The sequence below is a fragment of the Pongo abelii genome, chromosome 15 (assembly GCF_028885655.2).
Source record: "Pongo abelii isolate AG06213 chromosome 15, NHGRI_mPonAbe1-v2.0_pri, whole genome shotgun sequence".
Lineage (NCBI taxonomy): Eukaryota > Metazoa > Chordata > Mammalia > Primates > Hominidae > Pongo > Pongo abelii.
This window is the reverse complement of record NC_072000.2, coordinates 109,895,107-109,920,168: the sequence shown is the minus strand read 5'-3', so window position 1 is coordinate 109,920,168 and position 25,062 is coordinate 109,895,107. Positions and strand designations below refer to the sequence as shown.

At 54.2% G+C, this 25,062-nt stretch overlaps 1 protein-coding gene, 1 long non-coding RNA gene and 1 pseudogene across 7 annotated transcripts; 1 reads left to right on the top strand and 2 right to left on the bottom strand.

Moving 5' to 3' along the window:
- Positions 1-6: 6 nt before the first annotated feature.
- On the top strand, positions 7-3,548 carry LOC103892442 (uncharacterized). The gene is made up of 2 exons (XR_008513257.2): positions 7-1,075; positions 1,448-3,548. It is a non-coding gene; the product is annotated as an uncharacterized LOC103892442 (long non-coding RNA).
- Positions 3,549-5,045: 1,497 nt separating this feature from the next.
- Positions 5,046-22,205, bottom strand: TEX22 (testis expressed 22). 6 transcript variants are annotated; one of them, XR_010137035.1, is made up of 5 exons: positions 21,722-21,986; positions 20,877-21,065; positions 8,429-8,557; positions 6,767-8,258; positions 5,049-5,567 (listed from the first exon to the last, which is right to left on the bottom strand). XR_010137035.1 is itself a non-coding variant. In XM_063715776.1 (4 exons), the coding sequence occupies exons 1-4, from the start codon at positions 21,923-21,925 to the stop codon at positions 8,085-8,087; spliced, it is 684 nt and encodes a 227-aa protein (XP_063571846.1). In that variant the 5' UTR covers positions 21,926-21,986; the 3' UTR covers positions 5,046-8,084. The 6 variants fall into 6 exon arrangements, 4 of the variants coding, with proteins under 4 accessions (XP_063571846.1, XP_054386586.1, XP_054386585.2 ...); XR_010137036.1 differs by having other exon boundaries at positions 6,904-8,258; XM_063715776.1 differs by having other exon boundaries at positions 5,046-8,246.
- A 9-nt stretch (positions 22,206-22,214) lies between these two features.
- On the bottom strand, positions 22,215-25,005 carry LOC134760104 (uncharacterized; annotated as a pseudogene).
- Positions 25,006-25,062: the final 57 nt, after the last annotated feature.

Below are 25,062 nucleotides of genomic sequence, written 5' to 3'. Positions count from 1 at the left end.
CGCGGCCCGAGCGCCCCTTCCCGGGCAGTTCCTCTCGGCGCCCCCGAGTCCTCCCCGCGCGCCGCTTCCCGGGTGGGCCCTTCCACCAGAACCCCCTGGTAGATCCTCCCCTAGTGCCCTGGGGTAGAGGGGAGATCCTCCACAAGGGTTATTTCCCGGGTGATCCCTCCCTGTGCCCCACAGGTGAGTCCTGCCGTAGCTCTCCAGGGGTTCCTCCTGATGCTGGGGTCCTCCAGCATTCCTCCCTGAGCCCCCCAAGGGCCCTGAAGCACAGCGGCCCAGCCCTGGCCTCGGGGTCCTCACCCCACACCTCCCTTCCAGGCCTAACCTTTGCCCCCGACACCAGGCAGCGCGTGTCCTTGGCCTTCGCCGCACAGCCCGCGTGGCATCTCTGGACAGGTGGCCGTGCGCGCCTTGGTGTGGGCAGGCTCCGTAGCCGGCAAAGCCTCCCTGAACTGTGACCTGGTGAGAAGGCCACAGAGGAGCTGCCTGTGCCCAGAGGCCACCTCCAAAGACCCCACCTGAGGCTGGAACCCAGCGCCTGCTGACCCCGCCAGCCCCAACAGGGCTGGAGTCCAGGATAGGCCGTGCTCTTTCCGCAGTGAGGCAGCTACCTTCTCTCCCCACCACCTGTCAGGATGCCTTCCTGCGGGTGTTTGTGCACAGGTCTAAGGAGAGGAGAGTCCAGTGACCCAGACGCCCCAGCCAGGAAGAGCATGAGGTGGGAAGGGGGCTTCCCAGATGGGGAGAAACAGATGGTCCCAGAGTGGCTTGGAGACAGGTGCAACATCCGTGTTGGGGGAGGTGAGGAAAAGGAGCTGTCTCAGGGTTCCAGGCTGCTGATCTGAGCAGCACCGTGGGTCTCTGCCCTGCGTGCTCAGATGCTGGAGATCAGTGGCTGGAGGGAGCTGACATCTACCTGGGACATCCCTCCCTGTAGGACATGGAGCGGAGCGTTCAGGGCTATCAGGAGGGAGCCCCGTGGCCACGGTGCAAGATCTAGGCAGGTGGGACAGACATGGTCAGGATGCCGGGGACAGAGCATGGGGAATCCAGCACACAGGACACCATCCAGGTGGGCAGGAAACAGCGTGTGCTGGGAGGAAAGCCAGGTGGGGGTCCCAAGGAGAGCGGTGGCCACAATGTCATGGCTGCAGAGCAGACCAGAAAGGAAAGCCCCACCAGGGTTAGCACAGCGCCAGGAACCAGAGCTGCAGGGCGGTGCTGTCTCTGGGGAGAGAGGGCTATGGGTCCCAGGACACGTCCTACGGGCTGGGCTGCAGGGAACAGGAGCTGGCTTGCTGGTGATTGGGAGGGAAGAGCAGCCAGCCAGTGGCCAGGTGCAGGAGAGGGGCAATGACAGACAGGCAGCGTCTCTCCAGAAGGAAGGTGGGGCTGCTGGCCTCCCTTGTCCTACAGCCGCAGCCTATCTCTGTCTCCTCAGCAGGAAAGCAAAGCTGCGGCCTGAGATCTCCTTCCACCAACTCCTGGCATGGCCAGAAAGTTAGCCAGAAACACCAGAAAGTGCCAGGCAGCTAGGAGGCACGGGGAGAGCCCCCCGAAGCTGCGTGTGTAGTGCCTGCTTCCGCTGCCATCCCAGAAACGGATGAGCTTCACCCTGAGAACCCAGCCACGCCACTGGGACACATCCTGATGGTGACATGCACACTGTCCCCTGGCCCCAGCTGGGAGAGGAGCCTCCTGAAGACACCAGCCTTTGCTCCTTCTCCCTGTGGGGGTGGAGAGAACTGACTGCTGGAGTGGAGACAGTCAAGGCTGTCCTTCTGAGGGAGCACGGCACAGGGTCTGGTGTCCCAGGGAGGCAATCTGAACTTCAAGCCAGGCCTCCCCAGTGGAGAGGATACACCCCTCACCATGCAGAGTGACGTTTAGTAAACTCTCAAAAGACAGCACAGAGCCCCGCTCCTCCAGCCGACCCCTACTCTGCCTCCCCACTCCAGACCAGTGAAAAAGGTGGATTGCCCTTAAGCCAGCTCAGAGGCAAAGTCCAAAGACCTCAGGTGAGTCAAACAATAAAAACAAAGAATTAAGAAGAATCCAGCTGGGTGCAGTGGCTCACGCCTGTAATCCCAGCACTTTGGGAGGCTGAGGCAGGAGGATCACAAGCAGGAGATTGAGCCCATCCTGGCTAACACGGTGAAACCCCGTCTCTACTAAAAAATAGAAAAAATTAGCTGGGCATGGTGGCGGGCGCCTGTAGTCCCAGCTACTCCGAAGGCTGAGGCAGGAGAATGGCGTGAACCCAGGAGGTGGAGCTTGCAGTGAGCCGAGATCGTGCCACTGCATTCCAGCCTGGGCAACAGAGCGAGACTCCGTCTCCAAAAAAAAAAAAAAAAAAAAAAATCCATCCACTCCATCCACTTAGAAGCAGAGCGAATAGACATTCAGGAAAGAGCTTTCATGTCAGGACAGAAGTAGTGGCATATCCCCGGAGGCTGAGGTGGGAGCATTGCTGAGAGGTGGCACATGACCACATCCATGTCATTCAACAACAGAAAAACAAGTCAGCGAGGGTGTGAGGGGTTTGTGAGAAACCCAGTATGGAAGAAAACACAACTGGGCTGAGCGTGGTGGCTCACGCCTGTAATCCCAGCACTTTGGGAGGCCAAGGCAGGAGGATCACCTGAGGTCAGGAGTTCGAGACCAGCCTGGTCAACATAGTGAAACCTCATCTCTACTAAAAATACAAAAAAATTAGCTGGGTGTGGTGGCGCGTGCCTGTAGTCCCAGCTACGCAGGAGGCTGAGGCAGGAGAACTGCATGAACCCGGGAGCCGAGACCACACCACTGCACTCCAGCCTGGGGGCGGCACAGTGAGACTCCGTCTCAAAGAAACAAATATAATAAATAAATAAATAAATAAATAAGAAAACACAACCAAAGAAACAGAAGAGGACTCCACAGGACTGCTTTCAGAGCTTCACAGCAGCATGAATTCAACAATCAGGAATTCAAATGCTTGACGACAAAATAGCAGGATGGGAGGAAGAGTTAAGAGCCAAGCAAACCAGAAGCACCAAAATCACACCGTGGCTGGATTAAGTCAAAAACAGCAAAGGGCAGAATATTAAGTTACTTGGAGATGAAAGGCTTGAGATAATTTCAGAGCAAGACAAAGTGATTAACACAATAATTTACTCATTTATTATTTGTTAAACACCTACTTCAAGCTACAAGCCACTCTAGGCCTTGGAGGGTAAGGAAACAGCTCCTTTGCCCTCAGAGGGTTTGCAATCTAGCAGGGAGGGGAACATAATAAAGTGTATAAAACCAGGGCTCTGGCTCTGAAATTCCAGCACTTTGGGCAGGTCACTTGAACCCAGGAGTTCGAGACCAGCCTGGGCAACACAGTGAAAACCCATCTCTACTAAAAAATATAAAAATTAGCGGGGCGTGGTGGTGCATGCCTGTAGTCCCTGCTACTTGAGAGGCTGAGGCAGGAGGATAGCTTAGGCCTGAGAGGCAGAGTTCGCAGTGAGCCGAGATAGCACCTCTGCACTCCAGTCTGGGTGGCAGAGCAAGACCCTGTCTAAAAACAACAACAACAAAAACTGATCTTAAGTCCAGCCAGTAAAGATGTAAATCAAAACAAAGACTTTCAGTGGGTCAAATACTGGCGGTGAGCTTTGATCTTCCTGTAAGAAATGCCCTGCCAGGGGATACGGAAATGTCAGTGCCAGTTCCTCACCATTCACAGTCAGAAGTCAGCCTGTGCCGCCTCAGCCGAACCGTGCTGTGCTGCTGAAAACCAAACACACCCATCTCTTGATGTTTTTGTAATTTCTAAAAATAATCGTAGAAGACTCTTTTTTTTTTGGAGACAGGGTCTCACTCTGTCACCCAGGCTCAAGTGCAGTGGGGCTATCTCGGCTCACTGCAGCCTCGACTTCCTGGGCTCAAGCGATCCTCCCACCTCAGCCTCCCAAGTAGCTGGGACTACAGGAGTGCACCACCACACCCGGCTAATTTTTGTATCTTCAGTATGGATGGAGCTTCGCCATGTTGCCCAGGCTGTTCTCCAACTCCTGAGCTCAAGCGATCTGCCTGCCTTGGCTTCCCAAAGTGCCGGGATTACAGGCCTGAGCCACGGCGCCCGGCCATCGTAAGGAGACTTTTAAACTTGAGGTGAAGAAGCATTCATCTGCTTTTAGCAATTTTTTTCTTTAAATATTTAAAAGTGTATAAGTAGCAGCTCGACACGTATTTCTGTATTTCCATTACATCCTTTTATCTCCCCATATACATTTAGAAATATCTGGTATAACCTTCAGCTGTTATTCCAGGGAGGACACTGGGCGCGTTTTTAAAGCTGTATTCGTTGCTGTATTAATAGCAAGCGGTGTTTCTGCAAAGCCAAGGAAGGCGTTTCTCCAGCGGGCCCGCGTCGGGCATTGTCTGGTGCGCCAAGGAAGGCCGCGAACTACATCTCCCAGGCGCCCCGCGCCCCCGCCCGCGCGGCTCCTGCTGTGGTACCGGAGCGTCCTCGGCTCGGTCCGGAGCCAGCCGGAGTCACAATTCGAATCGGGCGTGGGAAGCCCGGGGGACCACGCGGCCAACCCTGGGCGGACCTGCGCGCCGGAGACCGCGTCCCCAGGAGCCCCCAAACGCTACCTCGCGCGGCCGCCCGTGGCGCTGCGGCGGCCTGCGGGTGGGGAGGCGCAGTGGCGGCCGGGGCGACGGCCTAAGCACCACACTGTGCTGCGAGACTTCGGGGGATCCCCACTCCCCTCCCAGGATCCTTCCCACTCCCCTCCCAGGCTCCTTCCCACGCCCCTCCCAGGCTCCTTCCCACTCCCCTCCCAGGATCCTTCCCACTCCCCTCCCAGGCTCCTTCCCACGCCCCTCCCAGGCTCCTTCCCACGCCCCTCCCAGGCTCCTTCCCACGCCCCTCCCAGGCTCCTTCCCACTCCCCTCCCAGGATCCTTCCCACTCCCCTCCCAGGCTCCTTCCCACGCCCCTCCCAGGCTCCTTCCCACGCCCCTCCCAGGCTCCTTCCCACGCCCCTCCCAGGCTCCTTCCCACTCCCGAGACTGCTTCTTCTGCCCCCTTGATTCCACGCGCCTCAGAGACCCTCCCTCTGCCGTCCCGCGAAGAGCGACCCTCCCCTTGCAAGGTGGGCTTCACATGCCCTCCCGCCGCACGCACCCTCCTCTGCCCCCGGGTTTCCTGCCGGGCCCTCGTGGTTTGGGGCTGCCCATGCATTGCGGGATCCTGAGCAGCACAGCACCTCCGCCTCTACCCACCGGGTGCCGGCAGCCCCTGTGGAAGGCAGAATGCCCCTCCCACAGATACTTGTGTACAAATCCCCAGAACCTCGGAGCAGGCTGGGTTAAGTGGCATGTTAGGAAGGGCGCTAACCAGTTCACCCGAAAGCAGGCAGGCGACCCTGGATCTTCCGGGTGGGCCCAGCGTCGCCACAAGGGTGTTTCAGGGTGCAGGAGGGAGGCAGTGGAAAGGTGGGCAGAGAAGGGCAGGGCAGAGAAGGGCTCGGCCGCTCCGAAGGAGGCCACAACTACCACCCAAGGAATGCAGGCGGCTTCTTGAGGCTAGAAAAAGGGAAACAGAGTCTCCCCTGGCGCCTCCAGAAGGAACAGAACTCTGCCAACCCCTCATTCTGAGCCCAAAGATACCCATTTTGAACTTCTACAAAACTTAGCTAATACATTTGTGTTGTTTTAAAACACTCTAAGCCAGGCACCAGTGGAACACTCCTGTAGCCCCAGCTACTCAGGAGGCCGAGGCAAGAGGATTGCTTGAGTCAAGGAGTTCAAGACCAGCCTGAGCAACATACCAAGACTGTTTCTCTACAAAAACTTAAAAAACAAAACAAAAAAAAGGGCCGGGTGTGGTGGGATGCACCTGCAGTCCCAGCTACCCAGGAGGCCAAAATCGGGGGATCACTTGAGTCCAATAGTTCAAGACCAGCCTGGGCAACATAGCAAGCCCACCCCGCCTCCGCCCCAACCACCAAAAAAAAAAAAAAAAAAAAAAAGAAAAACAAACCAAACCTACTGAATTTGTGGCAATTTTTATGGCAGCTACAGAAAACTAGTACACAAATCCCAGTTGTGACAACCTAAGCGGTCTCCAGGCACTGCCCCGTCCCGGCACCACCTCTGTTGGAGAGGCCTGTGCCTCTCAGTGCCAATACCCTGCTGCCAGCTGGCCCTGTGGCCACCTTACCCACCAGGAGACTGGCTCTGGGCCTCAGCCTGAAGCAGGCCAGGGTTTTGTCTCTGCTGCCATCATGGGGGAGGTGCTCTGTAGGGAGACCTCATGGAGCAGAGAGGGCAACCATCCCAGCATCACCAGCGTCCTGGACCACCACACTCTGACTGCAGCCTCAGGAGACACTCAAACAAGGGCAGGAGAGCTGGCAGGATGAGCCCAGCCAACCCCCAAGTCACAGTCATAACAACCAGAGCAGGAGAGCTGGTGGGATGAGCCCAGCCAGCCCCCAAGTGCCAGAACAACGAGTGGTCCTTTAAAACCACTCAGCAACAGAGGACTGCCCAGCTCGTCACCCCCATGGCAACTGCTCACCTGTCAGCTCCACTCTGCCCTGTTTACACCTGGGGATGCCTGCCTGGCATGGAGCTGGGCCCATAGGATCCCATTCCCCACATCATCATCAGGGGCCTCAGAGGAGGTGGGTCATGATGGCCCCAGTGCCCTGCCCAAAACTCCCCACACCCTTAAGGACACCTGCCCTAGCCCCTGGAAGATCTGCCCTCCATCCACCTACCCTAGGGCTCCTGAGAAATGCAGAGGATCCCTAGGGTGCACCAAAGACATTCAGAGGACTTGGGAGAGAAAGGGGGCACCTGGCTGTGTAATCTTGGAAGGCTTCCTGAAGGAGGAGAGAACTTCACTGAGTCTTACAGTAAGAAGGGGAGACAGGCAGGTGCAGAGGATTCAACTCGGGCCAGGGATCCAGTGTCAGGGCAGCAGATGGCTGGCAGTGCAGTCAGGTGGCTTCTCAGCAGCGGGAAGGGGAGGGGTAGAGGCCAGGCGGGCAGCACAGCCAGCATGCAGTGTGCCTGGTGGTCCAGGCCACCGCACAGATCCAGCTCCTGCCCTCACCCGGGGCCCAGGAGTGATCACCACCAAAGCCTCGTTCACCTAGCCACCTCCACAGAAACCCAGTCAGGACCCTAACAGTCAGTCACGGAGTCCAGGGCCTTTTCCCCACCCCCACCCACCCCGGGCTGGGAACGCATGCTCACAGCCCTCCAGCCCCGCCTCCCAATCCAGCCCCCCTGCAACTTAGTGTCCCCAAAATGCAGCTGGGACATGTTACCCCGGCTCAGCACCCTTCCGAGAGCCCTGCAGCCTGGAAACGAGGCAGTCACCCAGTGGACCATGGCCCACAGGCCCCTGCTGCAGCCAGCTCCTCACAGTTGCTCAGACCCCCTGCGCAGGCTACCCTCTTGGATCTCGTCCACCACCAGCATCGCTGTCCAGAGGCCAGGAGGCATCTCTGCCTCCAGACAGCCTCCCTCTGTGCTGGGCACCGCATTGGGTCCCTGGGCTTGCTGCTCCCCACCACAGCACCCCTGGGGTCCCGTGTGCCCTTCTGGGTCTTCAGAGGCAGGACCCAATGTGAGACCCCGCCCCCTGGAGAACTCTGCCTGGCCCATCTCACAGCCTAGTGCAGGCAGGTACCCAGTTCCCCGGAGCAGGCCAGCAAATGAGCTGAGTCTCCAGGCAGCGCCTGCCACTGGGGCCTCCCAGGACACCAGTGCACCTCAGGCAGGCCCAGGTACCCCGAGGCCTCCTCCCAGCAGCCCCGAGGGCAAGTTCCTGCTACCCAGGCCTTGCCAGGGCCCTCTCAGACTCACCCGGGGCAGTGTTCCCCTCCCCTAGATGGCCTCCCATAGCCCCTAGCCCGGTCTCCAAGTCCTCAGGAGTTGCAGGCTGTCCGGAGCCAGGTCCTGCCTGGCCTGTTTTCCTATCATGGGTGGGTGGTGACCCCCTGGTGGGGCACAAAGAAGGCGCAGAGGCTGCCCCCACCCTGGGCCCCCAAGGAAAGGCACTGGAAGACAATGGGCTGAGTCGGGCTCTTAGGAAGGGGGTGACCTCGAGGCCTCGAAAGTCGCATTATGCCAGAAAGGCGCACTCCGCGCCAGGAAGGCCTGGAAGGCGTTGGTGGACTCGGTGGACCTCAGCGGGTGGGGAAAGAGCACGTCCTTGTCCACGTCCTCCGACACCAGCTGGGCTACCATCTGCACGATGTCCTGCGGGCGAGGGTGGTCAGGGAGCCTCGAGGGGCGGGAAGGGGACAAGGGCGGGTCCCGGGAGCGCCAGGGTAAAGGGCCCAGTGGGACTGAGTCGAGGGAGGCGAGGTGGAGGGGCGGGGCGAGGTGGAGGGGCGGGGACCGGGCTGGGAGGACCCGCCCCCGCGCACCCTGCAGTGTAGCGGGGCCCCGGCGGCGCCCGGCCTCTCCCGGCCGCCCAGCATGGCCCGCCGCCGGCGCTCGTCGATGCTGACGCTCCAGTGGCGGCCCGGGCGCCTGCGCTCCGGCGGCTCGCACACCTGCGGGGACAGAGCAGCGGGTCGGCGAGGGCCTCGGCGCCAGCTCCCCTTCGCCGCTCCTACCCAGCACCCGCCGACCCTCAGAGCTCGCCCCTCAGCGGCCAGGGGGCGCTTTCTAAAGCGCCGTCTGCTCAGCCTCCCGCTGCTCCAGCGCCAGCTCCCGGCGCGGGGCCTCAGGCAGTGTGGCCCTCTGTGGCTTTGCACAGTAATCTGTGCCAGGACACTGCCCAATCCAGTACCTGCCCCGCTTCATGTACAGCAGGGCTGCCTCTGGACTGCTTAGTCCTCACGGCCGGCCCCCGGCTTGACCGGCAGGAGGACGCCCGGGGCTCGAACACTGTTGTGTGCCTCAGGAAAGGCAGGACTAAGGCCAGCTCCAGCCTGCCCTTCTCCCCAGGCCCCTCGGAAATGATCATAAAGAGAGTTAGGGAGAAAATAAAGATCATGAATCCACAGACAAAAGACCAGCGCCAGTGGAGGAGGGCCCCTGGCAGGGTACAGGAGACTGGAAGCTAGGGACCACCAACTGGAGAAGCCGTGGCAGGGCCACAGGGAAAGGCCAGAAGCAGATGGGGTCCCCAGGAGGACCTCTATCCCCCAAGAAGGAACTTCCCACGTGGGCTGCAGGAGACGCTTCCTCCAGACTCTGCTCAGCCTGAAGTTCACCGTCCTCCACCTCCCTCACCAGGGGGAACTCTGCTCAGCCTGAAGTTCACCGTCCTCCACCTCCCTCACCAGGGGGAACTCTGCTCAGCCTGAAGTTCACCGTCCTCCACCTCCCTCACCAGGGGGAACTCTGCTCAGCCTGAAGTTCACCGTCCTCCACCTCCCTCACCAGGGGGAACTCTGCTCAGCCTGAAGTTCACCGTCCTCCACCTCCCTCACCAGGGGGAACTCTGCTCAGCCTGAAGTTCACCGTCCTCCACCTCCCTCACCAGGGGGAACTCTGCTCAGCCTGAAGTTCACCGTCCTCCACCTCCCTCACCAGGGGGAACTCTGCTCAGCCTGAAGTTCACCGTCCTCCACCTCCCTCGCCAGGGGGAAGGGCAGAGGGGAGAGAAGGCAGTGCCATGCTAAGAGTGGAATTCATGCAAACTCGAAGTGAATTCTCATTCCTCAAAACATTAAAATCAGAATTGCCATGGGATCCAGCAATTCCGCTTTGGGGTATATACCCAAAAGAGCTGAAGGCAGGAAGACAAACAGATGTGCGCACTCCGACAGGGAATGTTCACAGCAGTGGTCGTCATTATTCACAACAGCGAAAATGTGGAAGGAATCCAGGTTTCCACAATGGATGAATGGATAAAGAAAATGTGGCAGATCCAGAAAATGGAATATTATTAAGCCCTAAAAAGTAAAAAGGATGGCTGGGTGCAGCGGCTCATGCCTGTAATCTCAGCACTTTGGGAGGCTGAGGCTGGTGGATCACCTGAGATCAGGAGTTCGAGACCAGCCTGACCAACATGGAAAAAACCCTGTCTCTACTAAAAATACAAAATTAGCCCGGTGTGGTGGCACATGCGTGTAATCCCAGCTACTCAACAGGCTGAGGCAGGAGAATCGCTTCAATCCGGGAGGTGGAGGTTGCACTGAGCCGAGATCACGCCATTATACTTCAGCCTGGGCAACAAGAGCAAAACTCCGTCTCAAACAAACAAACAAAAAAGGTAAGGAGGCTAGGCGCCATGGTTCACATCTGTAATCCCAGCAGTTTGGGAGCCCAAGGCAGGAGGATCGCTTGAGGCCAGGAATTCTAAACCAGCCTGTGAGACCCCATCTCTACAAAAGAAAAATTAAAAAATTAGCCAAGTTCAGTGGTACATGCCTGTAGTCCTCGCTGTTGGGGAGGCTGAGGCAGAGATTGCTTGAGCCCAGGAGGTTGAGGCTGCAATGAACTGTGATTTTGTCACTGCACTCCAGCCTGGGTGACAGAGTAAGACTCTGAAAAAAAAAAAAAAAAAAAGAAAAAGAAAGAGAAAGAAAAAGAAGGAAGGAAGGAGAAAGAGAGAGAGAAAAAGACAGAACGAAAGAAAGAATGAATGAAAGAAAGAAAGGAAGGGAGAAAGAAACAGAAAATGTAAGAAAATTCTGGCTGGGCACAGTAGCTATAATCCAAGCACTTCAGGAGGCTGAGGAGGGAGGATTGCTCGATCCCCTTGAACTCCCCAGGAGTTCAAGGCCGCAGTGAGCTAGGATTGCACCACTGCACTCCAGCCTGGGCGACAGTGCAAGACTCTGTCTCAAAAAAAAAAAAAAAAAAAGAAGAAGTCTTAATAGTCTAGGGTACCACCACACAGCAGTGCTGCAAGCTAGAAGGTAATGGACAAAGCCTTAAAATCCTGAAAGAAAATTATTTCCCACCTCGTATCTCACCCAACCAAGGTGTCATTCAAGCATACAGGCAGTACAGGCAGAATAAAGATATTGCACATCTTTAGAGTCTCAAAAACTTTCACATCTTCTGAACCCTTTTGGAGGAAGCTGCTAGATGTATTCCACCAAAACAAAGGATTAACCAAGGAGAACAAGCTGGGGCCCAGGAAACAAGGGGTCCTGTAGACAGGAGGCAGGTGGATTGTTGGGGAGTGTGGAAGGGAGAGGGAGTGGGGAAGGCTGCTCAGTGGCCCTGCCAGCTGGGCTGGTTGCTGGCAGTCCAGGGCTCCAGGAAGGCCACTGCCAAGGAGAAAACGCAGCTCCGGACAACCCAATGTATAGGGGTCTGTGAGAGGAGAGTCCTAGATTTGTTGGAAGGTTTAGGAAAGAATAATCAGTTCATAGAAGAGGGAGGAGGAGGAGCAGGAGGAGGTGGAGGGGGAGGAGGGGGAGGAGGGGGACACACAATGATTTCCTCCAGGGAAAACAGCACAAAGGAAACACAGCCACCCCACGGTCCCGATGCCACATGGTCACTGTAAAGCTAACAGTGGAACTAGGTTTCTGCTGAGCAGACAGAATGCTGGTGGGAGAATGGGGAAGGGGCGCTACACCCTTCGTCTCTGCGGTGGGGCATGGACAGATGCAAGACAGAGGAATGAAAAGGAGGCAGTGCGGCCAGGCACGGTGGCTCATGCCTGTAATCCCAGCATTTTGGGAGGCTGAGGCGGGCAGATCACCTGAGGTCAGGAGTTTGAGACCAGCCTGGTCAGCATGGCGAAACCCCGTTTCTACTAAAAATACAAAAATTAGCCCAGCATGGTGGCGTGCACCTGTAATCCCAACTACTTGGGAGGCTGAGGCAGGAGAATCGCTTGAATCTGGGAGGCAGAGGTTGCAGTGAGCCAAGATCACGCCATTGCACTCCAGTCTGGGTGATGGAGCGAGACTCTGTCTCAAAAACAAAAAACAAGCAAACCACAAAAATTAGCTGGGTGTGGTGGCCGGTGCCTGTAGTCCCAGCTACTTGGGAGGCTGAGGCAGGGGAATCACTTGAACCCCGGAGGCGGAGGTTGCAGTGAGCCAAGATCACACCACTGCACTCCAGCCTGGTGATAGAGTGAGACTCCGTCTCAAAAAAAAAAAAAAAAAAAAAAAAGAAGAAAAAGGAGGCAGCACACCGGCAAAAGTGCACTTCTCAGCATGCGGTGGGATGTCTGCAAGGGCTGAGAGTGGCTTTGGGGACTGCTGTTCTAAATATATATGTTTTAACAAAAGTAATTTAAAATTTTTAAAAATTAAGATTTAAGTAATGAGTAATCCAACAGACACAGGAGAACATGCACAGAACTCTTTAACTCACAGAGAATCCATGTTCTTCCCAAACACACGCAACATGCACATGAATTGGCCACAAACAAAATAGACCCCAATGCAGATAGAGCCCCATAACACAGACAGACCCCAATGCAGACAGACCCCCGTAACACAGATGGACCCCAATGCAGACAGACCCCCATAACACAGATGGACCCCCATGCAGACAGACCCCTATAACACAGGGTTCTGCAACTACAAAGTGACACAATTAGAAATTAATAGCAAAAGGATAACAAAATACTCCTTTTGATACGGACATCCCAAAACACCCTTCTAATTAAGTCCTGAATGAAAAAGAAAATCAAGACTGAAATACCCATTTATTTAGAAAGAAACAATGGCAGAGTGCAGTGGCTCTCGTCTGTAATCCCGACACTTTGGGAGGCCTAGGCAGGATTGCTTGACCTCAGCAGAGAAGTTCGAGACCAGCCTGGGCAACATAGGGAGACCTCATCTCTACAAAAAATAAATAGCTGGGCATGGTGACGTGTACCTACAGTCCCAGCTATTCGGGAGGCTGAGATGGGAGGATCACTTGAGGCTAAGAGTTCAAGGCTGCAGTGAGCCGTAATGGTGCCGCACACTGCACTCTAGCCTAGACAACAAAGTGATATCCCATCTCTAAAAAAATTTAAGAAATTGGCTGGGCATGGTGGCTCACGCCTGTAATCCTAGCACTTTGGGAGGCCAAGGTGGGTGAATGGCCTGAGCTCAGGAGTTCGAGACCAGCCTGAGCAACATGATGAAACCCCATGCCTACTAAAATACAAAAAATTAGCCAGGCATGGTGGTGTGCGCCTGTAATCCCAGCTACTCAGGAGGCTGAGACAGGAGAATTGCTTGAACCCAGGAGGTGGAGGCTGCAGTGAGCCAAGATCACGCCACTGCACTCCAGCCTGGGTGACAGAGTGAGACTGTCTCGAAAAAAAAAAAAAAAAAAAAAAAAAAAAATTTAAGAAATTAGCCAGACGTGGTGGCTGAGAAACGAACAATGAAATCAGGACACACCAAAATGTGAGGTGTGGTCAAAGCTATGCTCCGAGAAGCTAGAGCTTTAAATACATCTTTAGAAAAAGGTCCCCAAACCATGACCGTGCAAATTATTTGAAAAGATACAAAAAGAACAGCAAAAGAAATGGTCTGAAAGCTTAAAGATGAAATTAGGAAAGATTAATGACTAAATTAACATTAAAAAACAGTGAATAATGATCACAATGGGCTCTTTGAAAAACCAATAAAACAGACTTACTCTTTCCTTACATCCTCACCAATTCCACATAGATCCATCTACCTTTATAATTTTTGCCAACTTTTTCACTGTTTCACTTCATTTAGTTCCTTTTTTTTTTTTTAGGAACTGCAAGTATGTAGACTTAATTCATTTTTTTTTTTTTTTTTTTTTTTTTAAAGATACAGGGTCTTGTTCTGCCTCCCAAGCAGCTGGGAGCCTACAGTGGCACACCACCCTGGCTAATTTTTATTTTTTGCAGAGATAGGGTCTCACTGTGCTGTCCAGACTGGTCTTGAACTCCTGGCCTTAAGTGATCCTCCTGCCTTGGCCTCCTGAAGTGCTGGGATTACAGCAGTGAACCACTGTGCCTGGCCCACTTTTCTATCCAGTTTTAAAAATAGTTTCCTCATTGCTTTCAAGCATCTCTTCATAGATTCTGGTTGGTAAACATTTGAATGTTATAAATATTACAAGTATTTTCTTCCAGACTGTCGTTTAACATTTTTGTGTCTTTGATTGCGCAGAAATGTTTAAAAACTCTGCAGTTAGATTTGTCAGGCTTTTCCTTCAAGGATTTTGTGTTTGGCCTACAAAAGGCACTTATCACTTCCAGATCCTAAATATTCTCACATATACTCTCTCAGTGCTTCAGTGCTTACATGGTTTGGGTTTAATGTTTTTTGTGTGTGCATTTTTTTGAGAGACGGAGCTGCACTCTACCATCTTCTAACTATACAGCCAATCACCCCAATACCACTTATTGAAAGGTCTGTTTCTCACTGCTCTGAAATGCCATGCTCATCATAAATTAAATCCCCACATTTATGCACAGGTCGGTTTCCGGGCTACTTGTCCAGGCAGTGGTGTCTTTGCCACCTTCTGCCACAGGGCCACACAGTTTTAGTTGCTGGAGCTGGTGCGGACAAGCCAGGCCTTGTTCTTATTTTCCAAAATTGTTGCACGGTTCCTTTTCCAAGTAAACATTTTAAAACATCTTTATTTTTTTAAATTATACTTTAATGAATATTAGCAATATCTTGTTTACTTCTGCATGCTGTTGAACTCTGAACAAAGCCACATGGCATGAATAATTTTGTCACCTTTTTGCCTCTTTCACTCAGGAATAGGTCTATGAGACTCACACTCGCGGCTGCATGCAACAGGCGCCCACACAACCACATTCCCAAATCGGAGGTAAGTCTGCTGTTTGACAGAAAAATGCAATGTGAACTGACACACGGCCATTTGGTGTCCATCTTCACCCTGCAGCTGGAATATTCCCGTGCTTACCCCTGCACACGCTCACAACCCTACCGCTGAATCTGGCTGTTTTCAACACACTCTGACAATGTCTGTCTAAAAGACTGGAACACTTAGCCCATTTTCACTGACTGAATTAAATGACATACCGGCGATTCTATCTGCCGTCGTATCTCTTTCTGTTCTTCTGCTGTAATCTGTGAGGGCAGGCAAACTCATCTAAGTCCGAAGTTGACAAGCAACTTGATTTTTTTTTTTTTTTTTTTTTTGAGTCAAGGTCTGGCTCTGTCGCCCAGGCTGGAGTGTGGTGGTGCAATCTCAGCTCACTGCAGTTTCTGCCTCACAGACACAAGTGATCCTCCTGCCTCAGCCTCCCAAGTAGCTGACACTACAGGTACATGCCACCATGCCTGGCTTTTTGTATTTTTTTGTAGAGATGGCGTTTTGCCATCTTGGCAGGTTGGGCTCAAGCAATCCTCCCACCTAGGCCTCCCAAAGTGCTGGGATTACAGGTGTGAGCCACCATGGCCCACCCCCATCCTCTTCTCAGAGGAACTTAGAACACTTTAGTTCCACTCACAAGCACCATCTTGACATTTATGCCATTGCAGGTACATATATTGATTGTATCCTTGCTTTTCTATGCATGAGTGACATCCAGTGACTTTCAGTTTCCTTACACACTTCCTACTTTCTCTTATGCTTTATCCATTTCAGACCTTTCATCACATTCATGATGCTTTGAGATCATTTCTTCAGAACAGAGGTGAGAGTGTGCTGGGGGCAAATTCTCTTTTTTATCATTTAAAAACTTTATTTATTTAGCCCTTTGTATAATCCATTTTTGCTGGGCCTGCTATTCCAGGTGGAGCATGGCTTCCCCTGAGCACCGGCAGGCTACTGCTCTCCTGTGACGCGCTCCCGTGGCTGCTTTGAAGGTTCTGTCTTCCCACTCGAATTACTTCTGAGGTTTTTGTCGCTGGCATTCTACAGTTTCACTATTATGCTTCTCAATACATAATTTCTTAAAGCGTATAGACTAAATGACTGCTTGTGAGAGCTGTCCTCCAAGATGGCATCCAATGATTCTCACCTCCTGGTATTCATGCCTTTGTGTCGTCCCCTCTCACACTAAATAGGATGACCAGTGTATCCAAAATGGATACTGTAGGAATAGGGGAGTGTGACTTCCAAGGTTAAGTCATGGAAGTCATTGCAGCTTTCAGCTCACTCTCTCTCCAAACACTCACTCTGGGGGAAGCCAGCCACCATACTGAGGATACTGAAGCTGTCCTGTGGGGAGATCCATGTGGTAGGGAGCTGAGCCTCCTGCCAGCCCCTATCATGGACTCGCCAGTCATGTGAGTGAGCTGCTGTGGAAGCAGTCTCCAGCCTTTCTCAAGCTTTGAGATGACTGAAGTGTTGACTGCTATCTCAACTATAAGCTCCCGAGAGATCTCAAACCAAAGCCACCAGCTAAGCAGCTCCCAAATTTCTGACCTATAGAAACTAAGATAAAAATACTTACTGTTTTAAGTTGCTAAGCTCTGGGGAAACTTGTCATGCAGCAATGGATAACTAATACATTGCCAAAAGCTGGGTATGGTGGCTCATGCCTGTGATCCCAGCTCTTAGGAAGGCCAGGAGTTAGAGACCAGCCTAGGTAACATAGTGAGACCCTGTCTCTAATTTTTTTTAAAAAGTAAACTAGTAATACATTTCCAGAATCACTATGTACATTTAAAATGAAGTTTTCAAGATTCATGAAGTGTGTTTTTTAAAAAAACACTGCATTGTTTTTGGGAAGCTTGGCATGTTTAAAACGTTAAATCTGGCTGGGCGCAATGGCTCATGCCTATAATCCTAACACTTCGCGACCCCAAAGCTGGAGGATCACATGAGCCCAGTTCAAGACCAAACTAGGCAGCATAGTAAGACCCCATCTCTACAAAAATTTTTTAAAAATTAGCTAGGCGTGGTGACACGGCACTGCGGTCCCAGCTACTTGGGAGGCTGAAGTGGGAGGATAGCTTGAGTCCAGGAGGTCCAGGCTGTAGTGAGCTGTTATTACAGAAGCAGGAGTCTACGAGAGCCAGGATAACATCATTTTATGTTCAACTCCACCTTGAGACTAATAGAGCACATTCCTTGCAGGTCACAACCATGGTCCTAAGATGTTTCCAGCTAAGGAAGCAGCTTGGTAATGCCTACAAGGACAAACTCGTAGAAAAGGAAGTTCAGATGTTCTAATACCCACAATAATATATGCTTTCAAGATAATTATAGTTATGCTTTAATGTACTTGCACACTAAAATGTCGAAGTTTTCTTTTAATCAATAGAATAATACATTGTTATGCTGTCAGCCCACCCACATGTAGGCACAGCTTGGTCTTTACATAGATAAGACCTCGATATAAGAATAACTTAAAACACAGTAGGTCTGTTCCTCTGCTTGCTTGTTGAGGATACCCTGCTCTGCAGTGGAGCGGCTTTCAGTACATGATCTCTTCTCACTGCACTCCGCAGCTCGCTTCAAATTCCTTCCTGCATGAGATCCAAAAACCCTCTCTTGGGGTCCAGATGGAGACCCCTTTTCCAGTAACACTGTGATCATGCCACTGTACTCCAGCCTGGTGACAGAGCAAGACCCTGTCTCAGAAACACACATATGAAATCTGCCCATCCAATATGATAAACATCTCCATGAGGAGCTCTACGTGCTATTCGGTAACACTTTAAAGTGTTCTTCATAAAGGAATTGAACAACAGATTTCTTTTTTTTTTTTTTTTTTTGAGACAGAGTCTTGCTCTGTCACCCAGGCTGGAGTGCAGTAGCACGATCTCGTCTCACTGCAAGCTCCGCCTCCCGGGTTCATGCCATTCTCCTGCCTCAGCCTCCTGAGTAGCTGGGACTACAAGCACCCACCACCATGCCTGGCTAATTTTTTTGTATTTTTAGTGGAGACAGGGTTTCACTGTGTTAGCCAGTATGGTCTCAATCTCCTGACCTTGTGATCCGCCCGCCTCAGCCTCCCAAAGTGCTGGGATTACAGGCATGAGCCACCGCACCTGGCCAATAACAGGTTTATTTCTAAGAACTTCATGGTTCCTGTTGCTAAACTGAATAGTATCCTTTGTTTCCATTCCATTTTCTGGTTATTTTTACTGTGTTGAAAAGTTGTGAATGGTGATCACATATCCAAACTCCCTCTTTTATTTGTACTCATGTTTCTTAAATTGGATTTTCCAAGTAGGCAACATATTAGCTGCAAATAGTGATTTTCATCTTTTTAGATATTTACACATCTCATTTTCTTGATTTACTATACAGGCTTCGATTTCCAAAATACTGTTTATTTGCTTTTTTGAGACAGAGTCTCCCTCTGTCGCCCAGGCTGGAGTGCGGTGGCGGAATCTCAGCTCACTGCAACCTCCAACTCCCGGATTCCAGCAATTCTCCTGCCTCAGCCTCCCAAGTAGGTGGGATTACAGGCACCCACCACCATGCCCAGCTAATTTTTGTATTTTTAGTAGAGACGGGGTTTCATCATGTTGGCCAGGATGGTCTCCAACTCTCGACGTCAGGTGATCCACCTGCCTTGGCCTCTCGAATTGTTGGGATTACACGCGTGAGCCACGGCACCTGGCGATTTTTTTAACGTCATAGCGGTACCATGTATCCATCTGCTTGCATCTGAAATACTTCCATTGGTGGCCACTGCAAGCTCTTGAGAGCTCCCCTCCGTCAGGCTACAGAGACAGCCATCTCTTCCCACCTCATCCAGAACCTACAGGTTTCTATACTTCGGTTTTTTTTAATTATACTTCTACGTTTTAGGGTACATGTGCACAATGTGCACGTTAGTTACATATGTATACATGTGCCATGTTGGTGTGCTGCACCCATTAACCTGTCATTTAGCATTAGGTATACCTCCTAATGCTGTCCCTCCCCGCTCACCCCACCCCACAACAGTCCCCAGTGTGTGATGTTCCCCTTCCTGTGTCCAAGTGTTCTCATTGTTCAATTCCCACCTATGAGTGACAACATGCGGCATTTGGTTTTTTGTCCTTGGAATAGTTTGCTGAGAATGATGGTTTCCAGCTTCATCCATGTCCCTACAAAGGACATGAACTCATCCTTTTTTATGGCTGTGACTTCTTTTGTTCTTAAGGAAAGATACTGGAATTTATTAGTATTACTTTTCAACATCTATTGAGATAATCACGTGATTTTCCACCTGTTGTTACTGAACTTTATTTACAGATTTCAAAATTCCTTTGTCCTTGGGTTACAATCTTCTTTTATTTACATACAACTTCATTTATTCCATATACATTCATTGAGCACCTACTATGTGCCAGACACTGTCCTAAAGCACTGGGACAGAGCTGTGAAGACATATGCCTGCTCTCCTGGCAGGCACAAGTGTGCAGGACCCATCCTTATGGCTATGAAGCTCAGCATTTCAGGTGCTCCTGGATTTGGTCTAGTACTTACTCAGGATTTTTCAATCTATGCCCACAGGTAGACTGGCACATCGTTTTCTCTTTTTCCTTTTCTCCCTCTGCTCTCTTCTGGCACTGGTATTGGATGATACCAGCTCCATATCAGAAGTGGCTCTGGGCAGGTGAAGCTTCATCAATGAGGATGACTAATTTCTTGTTTGGGATGACCACCTATAAAGTCATCTGGGCACCCACATTTTTCAGGGAAGATTTCCTGTCCCCAAACTAAAAACCTGCCAGTCAGCAGAGATGCACCCATGCCCCTTTCCACCCTTGGCCAACAACCTCATTCTCCCACTGCTCGCCTGCTCTTGGAGGCCTTCAGCCCACTCTTCTGCCTCCCAGCCTTGTTCTCAACCATTACCCATAGCCACCAGTCCATCTCTTGGAACTACAAATACAGCCTGGCTGCCCCTGCCCAAGAGCCACTGGGTCCCTGTGTCCTTGCTGGATGTGGGTCCAATACACACTCCTCTTGCATCCACATCCCCACCCCTTCAGACATAGTGCCCTGTCCCCAGCCCTATGCAGGACAGAAGCCTCACACCCCCTGGCCCTCCTCTTGAGCGGCACTCACTAGACAGGTGACCTATGTGTATTTATAGTCTGGATTGCCTGTCACGAGATGTTCGCCTCCCAAAAGCCACTGCATCTGCTGGTTTGGTCACCCCACTCCCCAGCACTTGACAGCGTCATAGGGGTTTTGAAGGCATTTGGGCCTGAAGGACATGACTGAGAGGGGACAAAGGGGCCTCAACGGGCAGCCCTGGGAACACACGCAGACACACCAGTGTGCATGGCTCAATGAGCTCCCCACACTGAACTCGCCACATGACCAGTGCCATCTGCCAAAGCATTGCCAGTGCCCAGGAGCCCCTGCACCCATCTTGCCACAGCCTAGAGCCATCTCTAAGCCTGGCTTTGAACCTTCCAAAAGTGGAACCACACAAGTGGGGCTCTGGCTTCCTCTGCCCTCAGAGAACGGCCTAGGGCTGAACAGCTATATCCCACCACTCTCACTACTGGGCCTGACACAAGCCTGCAGCCACTGCCCCGCAGTAGAGAGACCACGAGATGCTTCCAGTTTGGGGAGTCACAGCAGAGCCTCTCCCACCATTTTGTTTTGGTCAACTTTCAGTGACAGATCCTTCTCCTGACAGCTGCCCCACCTGGTTGGGAGGACACCACCCCCCCTGGGGACCTTGCTTTCCCTCCCGCTTCTTGCCACCTTCAGCCTGGGGTGGGGGACTCTGGGGAGGGCTGAGGGAAGTGTGTTGCCTTGCCTCGCCTCCTTCCTGGCCTTGGAAGACCTCTCTACAGAGCCCAGCAGAGGCCGGTGGCCCACGGTTCTGGAGACAAGAAGGGCGCAGGTCCACCTTGGTGCTCGTCCAAGGCCATAGGGAAGAGAGCCTCCTGAGTCCAGCCATCTGTTTCTCATCAGTCCCCACTCAGCCCTCCCCTGAGGCTGCCCATCATGACCAGCCTGGAGTTTCCAGAGACAGCGGCCTCAGGTGGACTGGGGGCAGGAGGGTGGCCTCGGCCAGGGTTTCCTTCCACTTACCCAGTCCTGAGTCTGCAGTCCCTGCTGAGCGCTGCTCTGCATACCGGGCTGGCCCCAGGCTGCTGTCAGGCCCAGTGGGGACCGCCTGTGCTCTTGGGAGAGGTGCGACTCCAGCTTCTTCCCCTGGGGGGACAGTTTCCTGCTATCCATCTCTAGCCCTAGTAGGCTGCTTGTCCACACCTCTGAGATCTGGGGGAAGGAGCAGGATGAGGTGGGGCGGGGCCCCCAAGGCCACCCATGTGCCCACCAATACCTGAGTACCTGGGGACAGATGGTGGCAGTATCAGGGTCTGCTAGGGTCACCTTCCAGCCAATGGTCAGGCATCACTGATCCCTCTGGGTGGAGTGGATCCCCCAGCTCCCGCCGCAGCTCTTCTCCACACCAGCCTCCCAAACTGTCCTCTGCCCCTGCCGACCCCGCCCCGGGAGCCTGGAAAGCCTTCGGCAGCCTCCTGCACGCACTCCACGCCTCTGCCAGCCTTCTCAAACGGTTCCAGGGGCATCAACCCTCAGCCAGCACTGCGGACACGCTCTCAGGACCCGGCCTTGCTACGCCCGGGGCGAAGGAAGAGCCCAGAGCTCTTGCCACGGCCCTGAGACCTCCCCTCCACACGGCCCAGGCCTCACCCCAGGCCCAGCCCGGAGCCCTTACGTGCCCGCCCTCTCCGGTGGGGAGGAGGAGTCTGCGCGGCCGGGGTCCGCGGAGGGACAGGGGAAGAAGGCTCAGGAGGACACACGCTGGAGGCCGGGGGCACTCTGGGGTTCGGCGGGGGGCGGGGCACACGGGAACGGCGGTCGGAGGTGGGGGGGTACGTGGGCATCCGGAGACAGAAGGAGGGACAGACTCGCCGCGGATGGAGGGGCCGCAGGGGGGCCGGTGGGGTACACTGCGGCTTGAGGAGGCCAAGAGGCCGGCGCCTTGCTCCGGAACTTCCACTACGGCAAGCCCCCGCCCCCGCCGGTTCCGCTTCCGGTCTGCACCGCGCTTGCGTTCTGGGCTCCGTTGCGGCGGGTGGGGGATGGGCGCGGCCTGGGGGTCCCCGGCGCATATCCGGGTCTATGGCCGCTACCGCCCCACGGGCCCTTCCGGGCGTCGGCCTCCGGGGTCTCCCGAAGCACAGACCTGAACTTGGGGTTTGCCGGCCTGAGCCCCATTCGGCCCTGCGCCCTTCCCGCGGCGCGATGCCGCGAAGGCCACCTCCGCGCGCGCGTGGCCGCAGGACTGGGGCGGGGCGGGGCGGGGCAGACCCAGGACAGGGCGCGCGGGCGGGAGGGAGGCGCTGCTCCGCCGCGTGCCCCCAAGGGGTGGACGGCCGAGAGAATCACACTGCAGGCGGGGCCGGCCCCTCCAGGTTTATTAGTGTTGCATCAGCACCTTAAAATAGTCCACACGGTCACATACGGGACATTAGAATCTGTTCCCCAAAAAGCTATTTACATTAATCCAGGGTTTCATTAGAAAAAAGAAAAACTAGCAACACATACATCCTAGAAACCAAACAATGCACAATGAACTGCATGGGGGTCTGCAGAAACTACAGTGGTGCTTCTTTGGCCGGCAGGGTCAGACTCCAGAGGTGCCCAGCAAGCCCAGCTCTCAGTCCCCTGCAGGCCGCACACCCGCGGACGACAGGACAGGTCTCGGGGAGGGGGCGGCTCGAACAGGAGTGGGTCGGGCAGCCTGGCCCTCGGAAGAAGTGGCCTGGTCGTTTTCATGAGGAATTCATTCCCGGAGGAAGGCGAGAGGCACTCAGGTCTTTCCATCTGGGAATGAGGACAGTGCGGCAAGGCTGCCAGTACCCTGCAGAGAGACCCCCAGCTCTCACCCAGAGGCCCCTCTCCTGACCAGCTCTGGCCAAGGCACTGAACCAGAACACTGGCCTGCGTGCCCAGAGACAGTGGCCAAGGGGACCAACATGGAAGAGGAAGGCAGCAGACCAGATTGCAGGGCGGGACTGGCCCACAACTGGCCTGGGTGAGGGTGGGGTCTGTCTACGTAATAGTGGACAGTGGCCACCAGGTCTGAGGGGCGCCTCGGTGGTGACTGGTGGCTTAACCTTTGAGACTGATGGGGCTGAGCCCTAGCTCTACAAGGGGTTGCCTCCTATCCTGTGAGGCCAGTCCAGGGCTAAGGTCTCGGGAGGGTGTGCACACCTCACACACACATCCCCCACCCTTACCGCACTGGCTGTCAGATGGCTTTGGTTTCTAGTTGTCCTTGGTGGGACAGAGTGCTCCTCCATGCACCCTCAGAACAGCTCTGTGAGGTAGGCAGGGAAAATGCAACCATCCTGTGTAACCAGTGGGAAAACTGAGGCACAGAGGGCTGGCACGGCCCAGGTCTTGTCTGCTCAACCTCCCTGGTGCTGGACATGGTGTGGGGGATGGGCCGTGGGGCTTCTGGGTGCAGGGCAGACCCACAGCCCAGCAGCAGCAAGGGCACAGGGAGTGCCACCAGAACCCCCAGCTGCTGGATGGAGACTGCCCATGTTCTCCCCTTGTGTAAGGATGGAGCTGTGGAGCCAGATGGGAGGTGTGGGGTAGGCAGGAGGGCTCCAGGAAAGGGGCCGGCCACAGCCAGGATGCACTAGGAAGCCTGTGGCCCCTTCCTCTAAAACCTGCTCGGAGGCCAGAAAGCCACGGCAAGGATGTTTCCACCTTCATCTCCCTACTGAGTGTGACCTTTGGGAAAGAAACTGGAAGAGCAGGCAGGACGTGGTGACTCACGCCTGTAATCCCAGCACTTTGGGAGGCCGAGGTGGGTGGATCACTTGAGGTCAGGAGTTCAAGACCAGCCTGGCCAACATGGCAAAACGCCGTCTCTACTAAAAATACAAAAAAATAGCCGGGCATGGTGGCGCACGCCTGTAATCCCAGCTACTCGGGAGGCTGAGACAGGAGAACTGCTTGAACCCGGGAGACGGAGGCTGCAGTGAGCTGAGATCATGGCACTGCACTCCAGCCTGGGCAACAGAGCAAGAACAGAGCGAGACTCCGTCTCAAAAAAAAAAAAAAAAGAAAAAAAAAGAAAAAGAAACTGGAAAGCAGAAAAACAGATGCTCTGCAGCCCAGCTCGGGGGAAGCTGGAACTAGACGTCAGGGTTCCACCTGTTGCCGGGGTCAGAGGCCATCAGCCCGGGGCTCACACCCTCACCGCAGACACTTCTCGGGGCAGAGCCTGAAGCCAAGATTCAATGGGAGACCTTCCTACCCTCTCCGCCACCCTGGGGTATGCCCCAGGCTCCTGGTCCTAGGTGAAGGGGGAGGCCCTGGTGTGGAGGGGCTCTGGTTGGGAGGGGCTGGGGCTCTGCCTCCTGCACACAGGCTACCTCTGAGGTCTGAACCCAGGGAGCTGAGGCCACACACCAGGCCACATCCTGGCCCCTCGCCACAACAAAAGCACCCTGTTCAGCCACCTGGGGGGGCGGCCAAGAAGAGCAGGGCGGTCACAAGTAAGAAATATGGGCCATCTCTCAGGCCAGCAAGGGTGGAGACCCCTCCAGCCCCAGCTCGAGGCCCACCCTGCCCTGCATTTGCTTTCTGAGCATAGCCTTTTGCAGTGCTCCATCTTACGAAACCAGGCCAAGAGCCCCCAGGGGCGATCAGGGCCCCTGGGAGGGCCCCAGCTTCCCCAGCTCTTCCTATGGAGACCCCAGAGTGCAGGCTTACTGGGGAGAAGCAGGACTGAGGGGGCAGGTGTGGTCGGGGAGGGCCCTCTCCTGCCATGTGGAGGGCATGGAACCCACACACAACATGGGACCCAACACACTCTGAGGCCTGTGGCCTGGAGAGCCTCCCAGGCCCTGCACGGGGTACCTGGCTGCATCCACGGCTCCAAAGTGCCGGCCCCTCTGGTCAGGCCATCCCGCTGGAATCTTCATTGGCCACAGCGTTGCAGCAGGGGACACAAACACACCTGGACGCCTGCCCCACATTCACCAAAACCTGAATCTCAACCCATATACCCACATGGCTGACCTCAGACATACCCACTGGGGTAGAGCAGGAAGAAGTGGCCCCCACCTCAGGCCAACCCCAGCAGCATCTCACAGTGTACCAAGCTGGGCTCTGGAACATTTTCTGGGGCCGCTTGGGCTGTGGAGGCCCCTGTGCTTGCTAAGTTTGGGGCAGGGACTACACGCAGAAGCCTCACGGTGTTTCAAGAACAGCCTGAGAGTGGGGAAGG

Coding starts and splice junctions, on each gene's coding strand:
- TEX22 (XM_054530610.2), bottom strand. CDS start 21,925: ATGCGCCGGGGACCCCCAGGCCGCGCCCATCCCCCACCCGCCGCAACG. Junction 21,066..21,721: donor GGCCCCTCCATCCGCGGCGA/GTCTGTCCCTCC, acceptor TCCTTCCCCCAG/ATCTCAGAGGTGTGGACAAG. Junction 8,259..8,428: donor GGGCCCCGCTACACTGCAGG/GTGCGCGGGGGC, acceptor CCTCGCCCGCAG/GACATCGTGCAGATGGTAGC.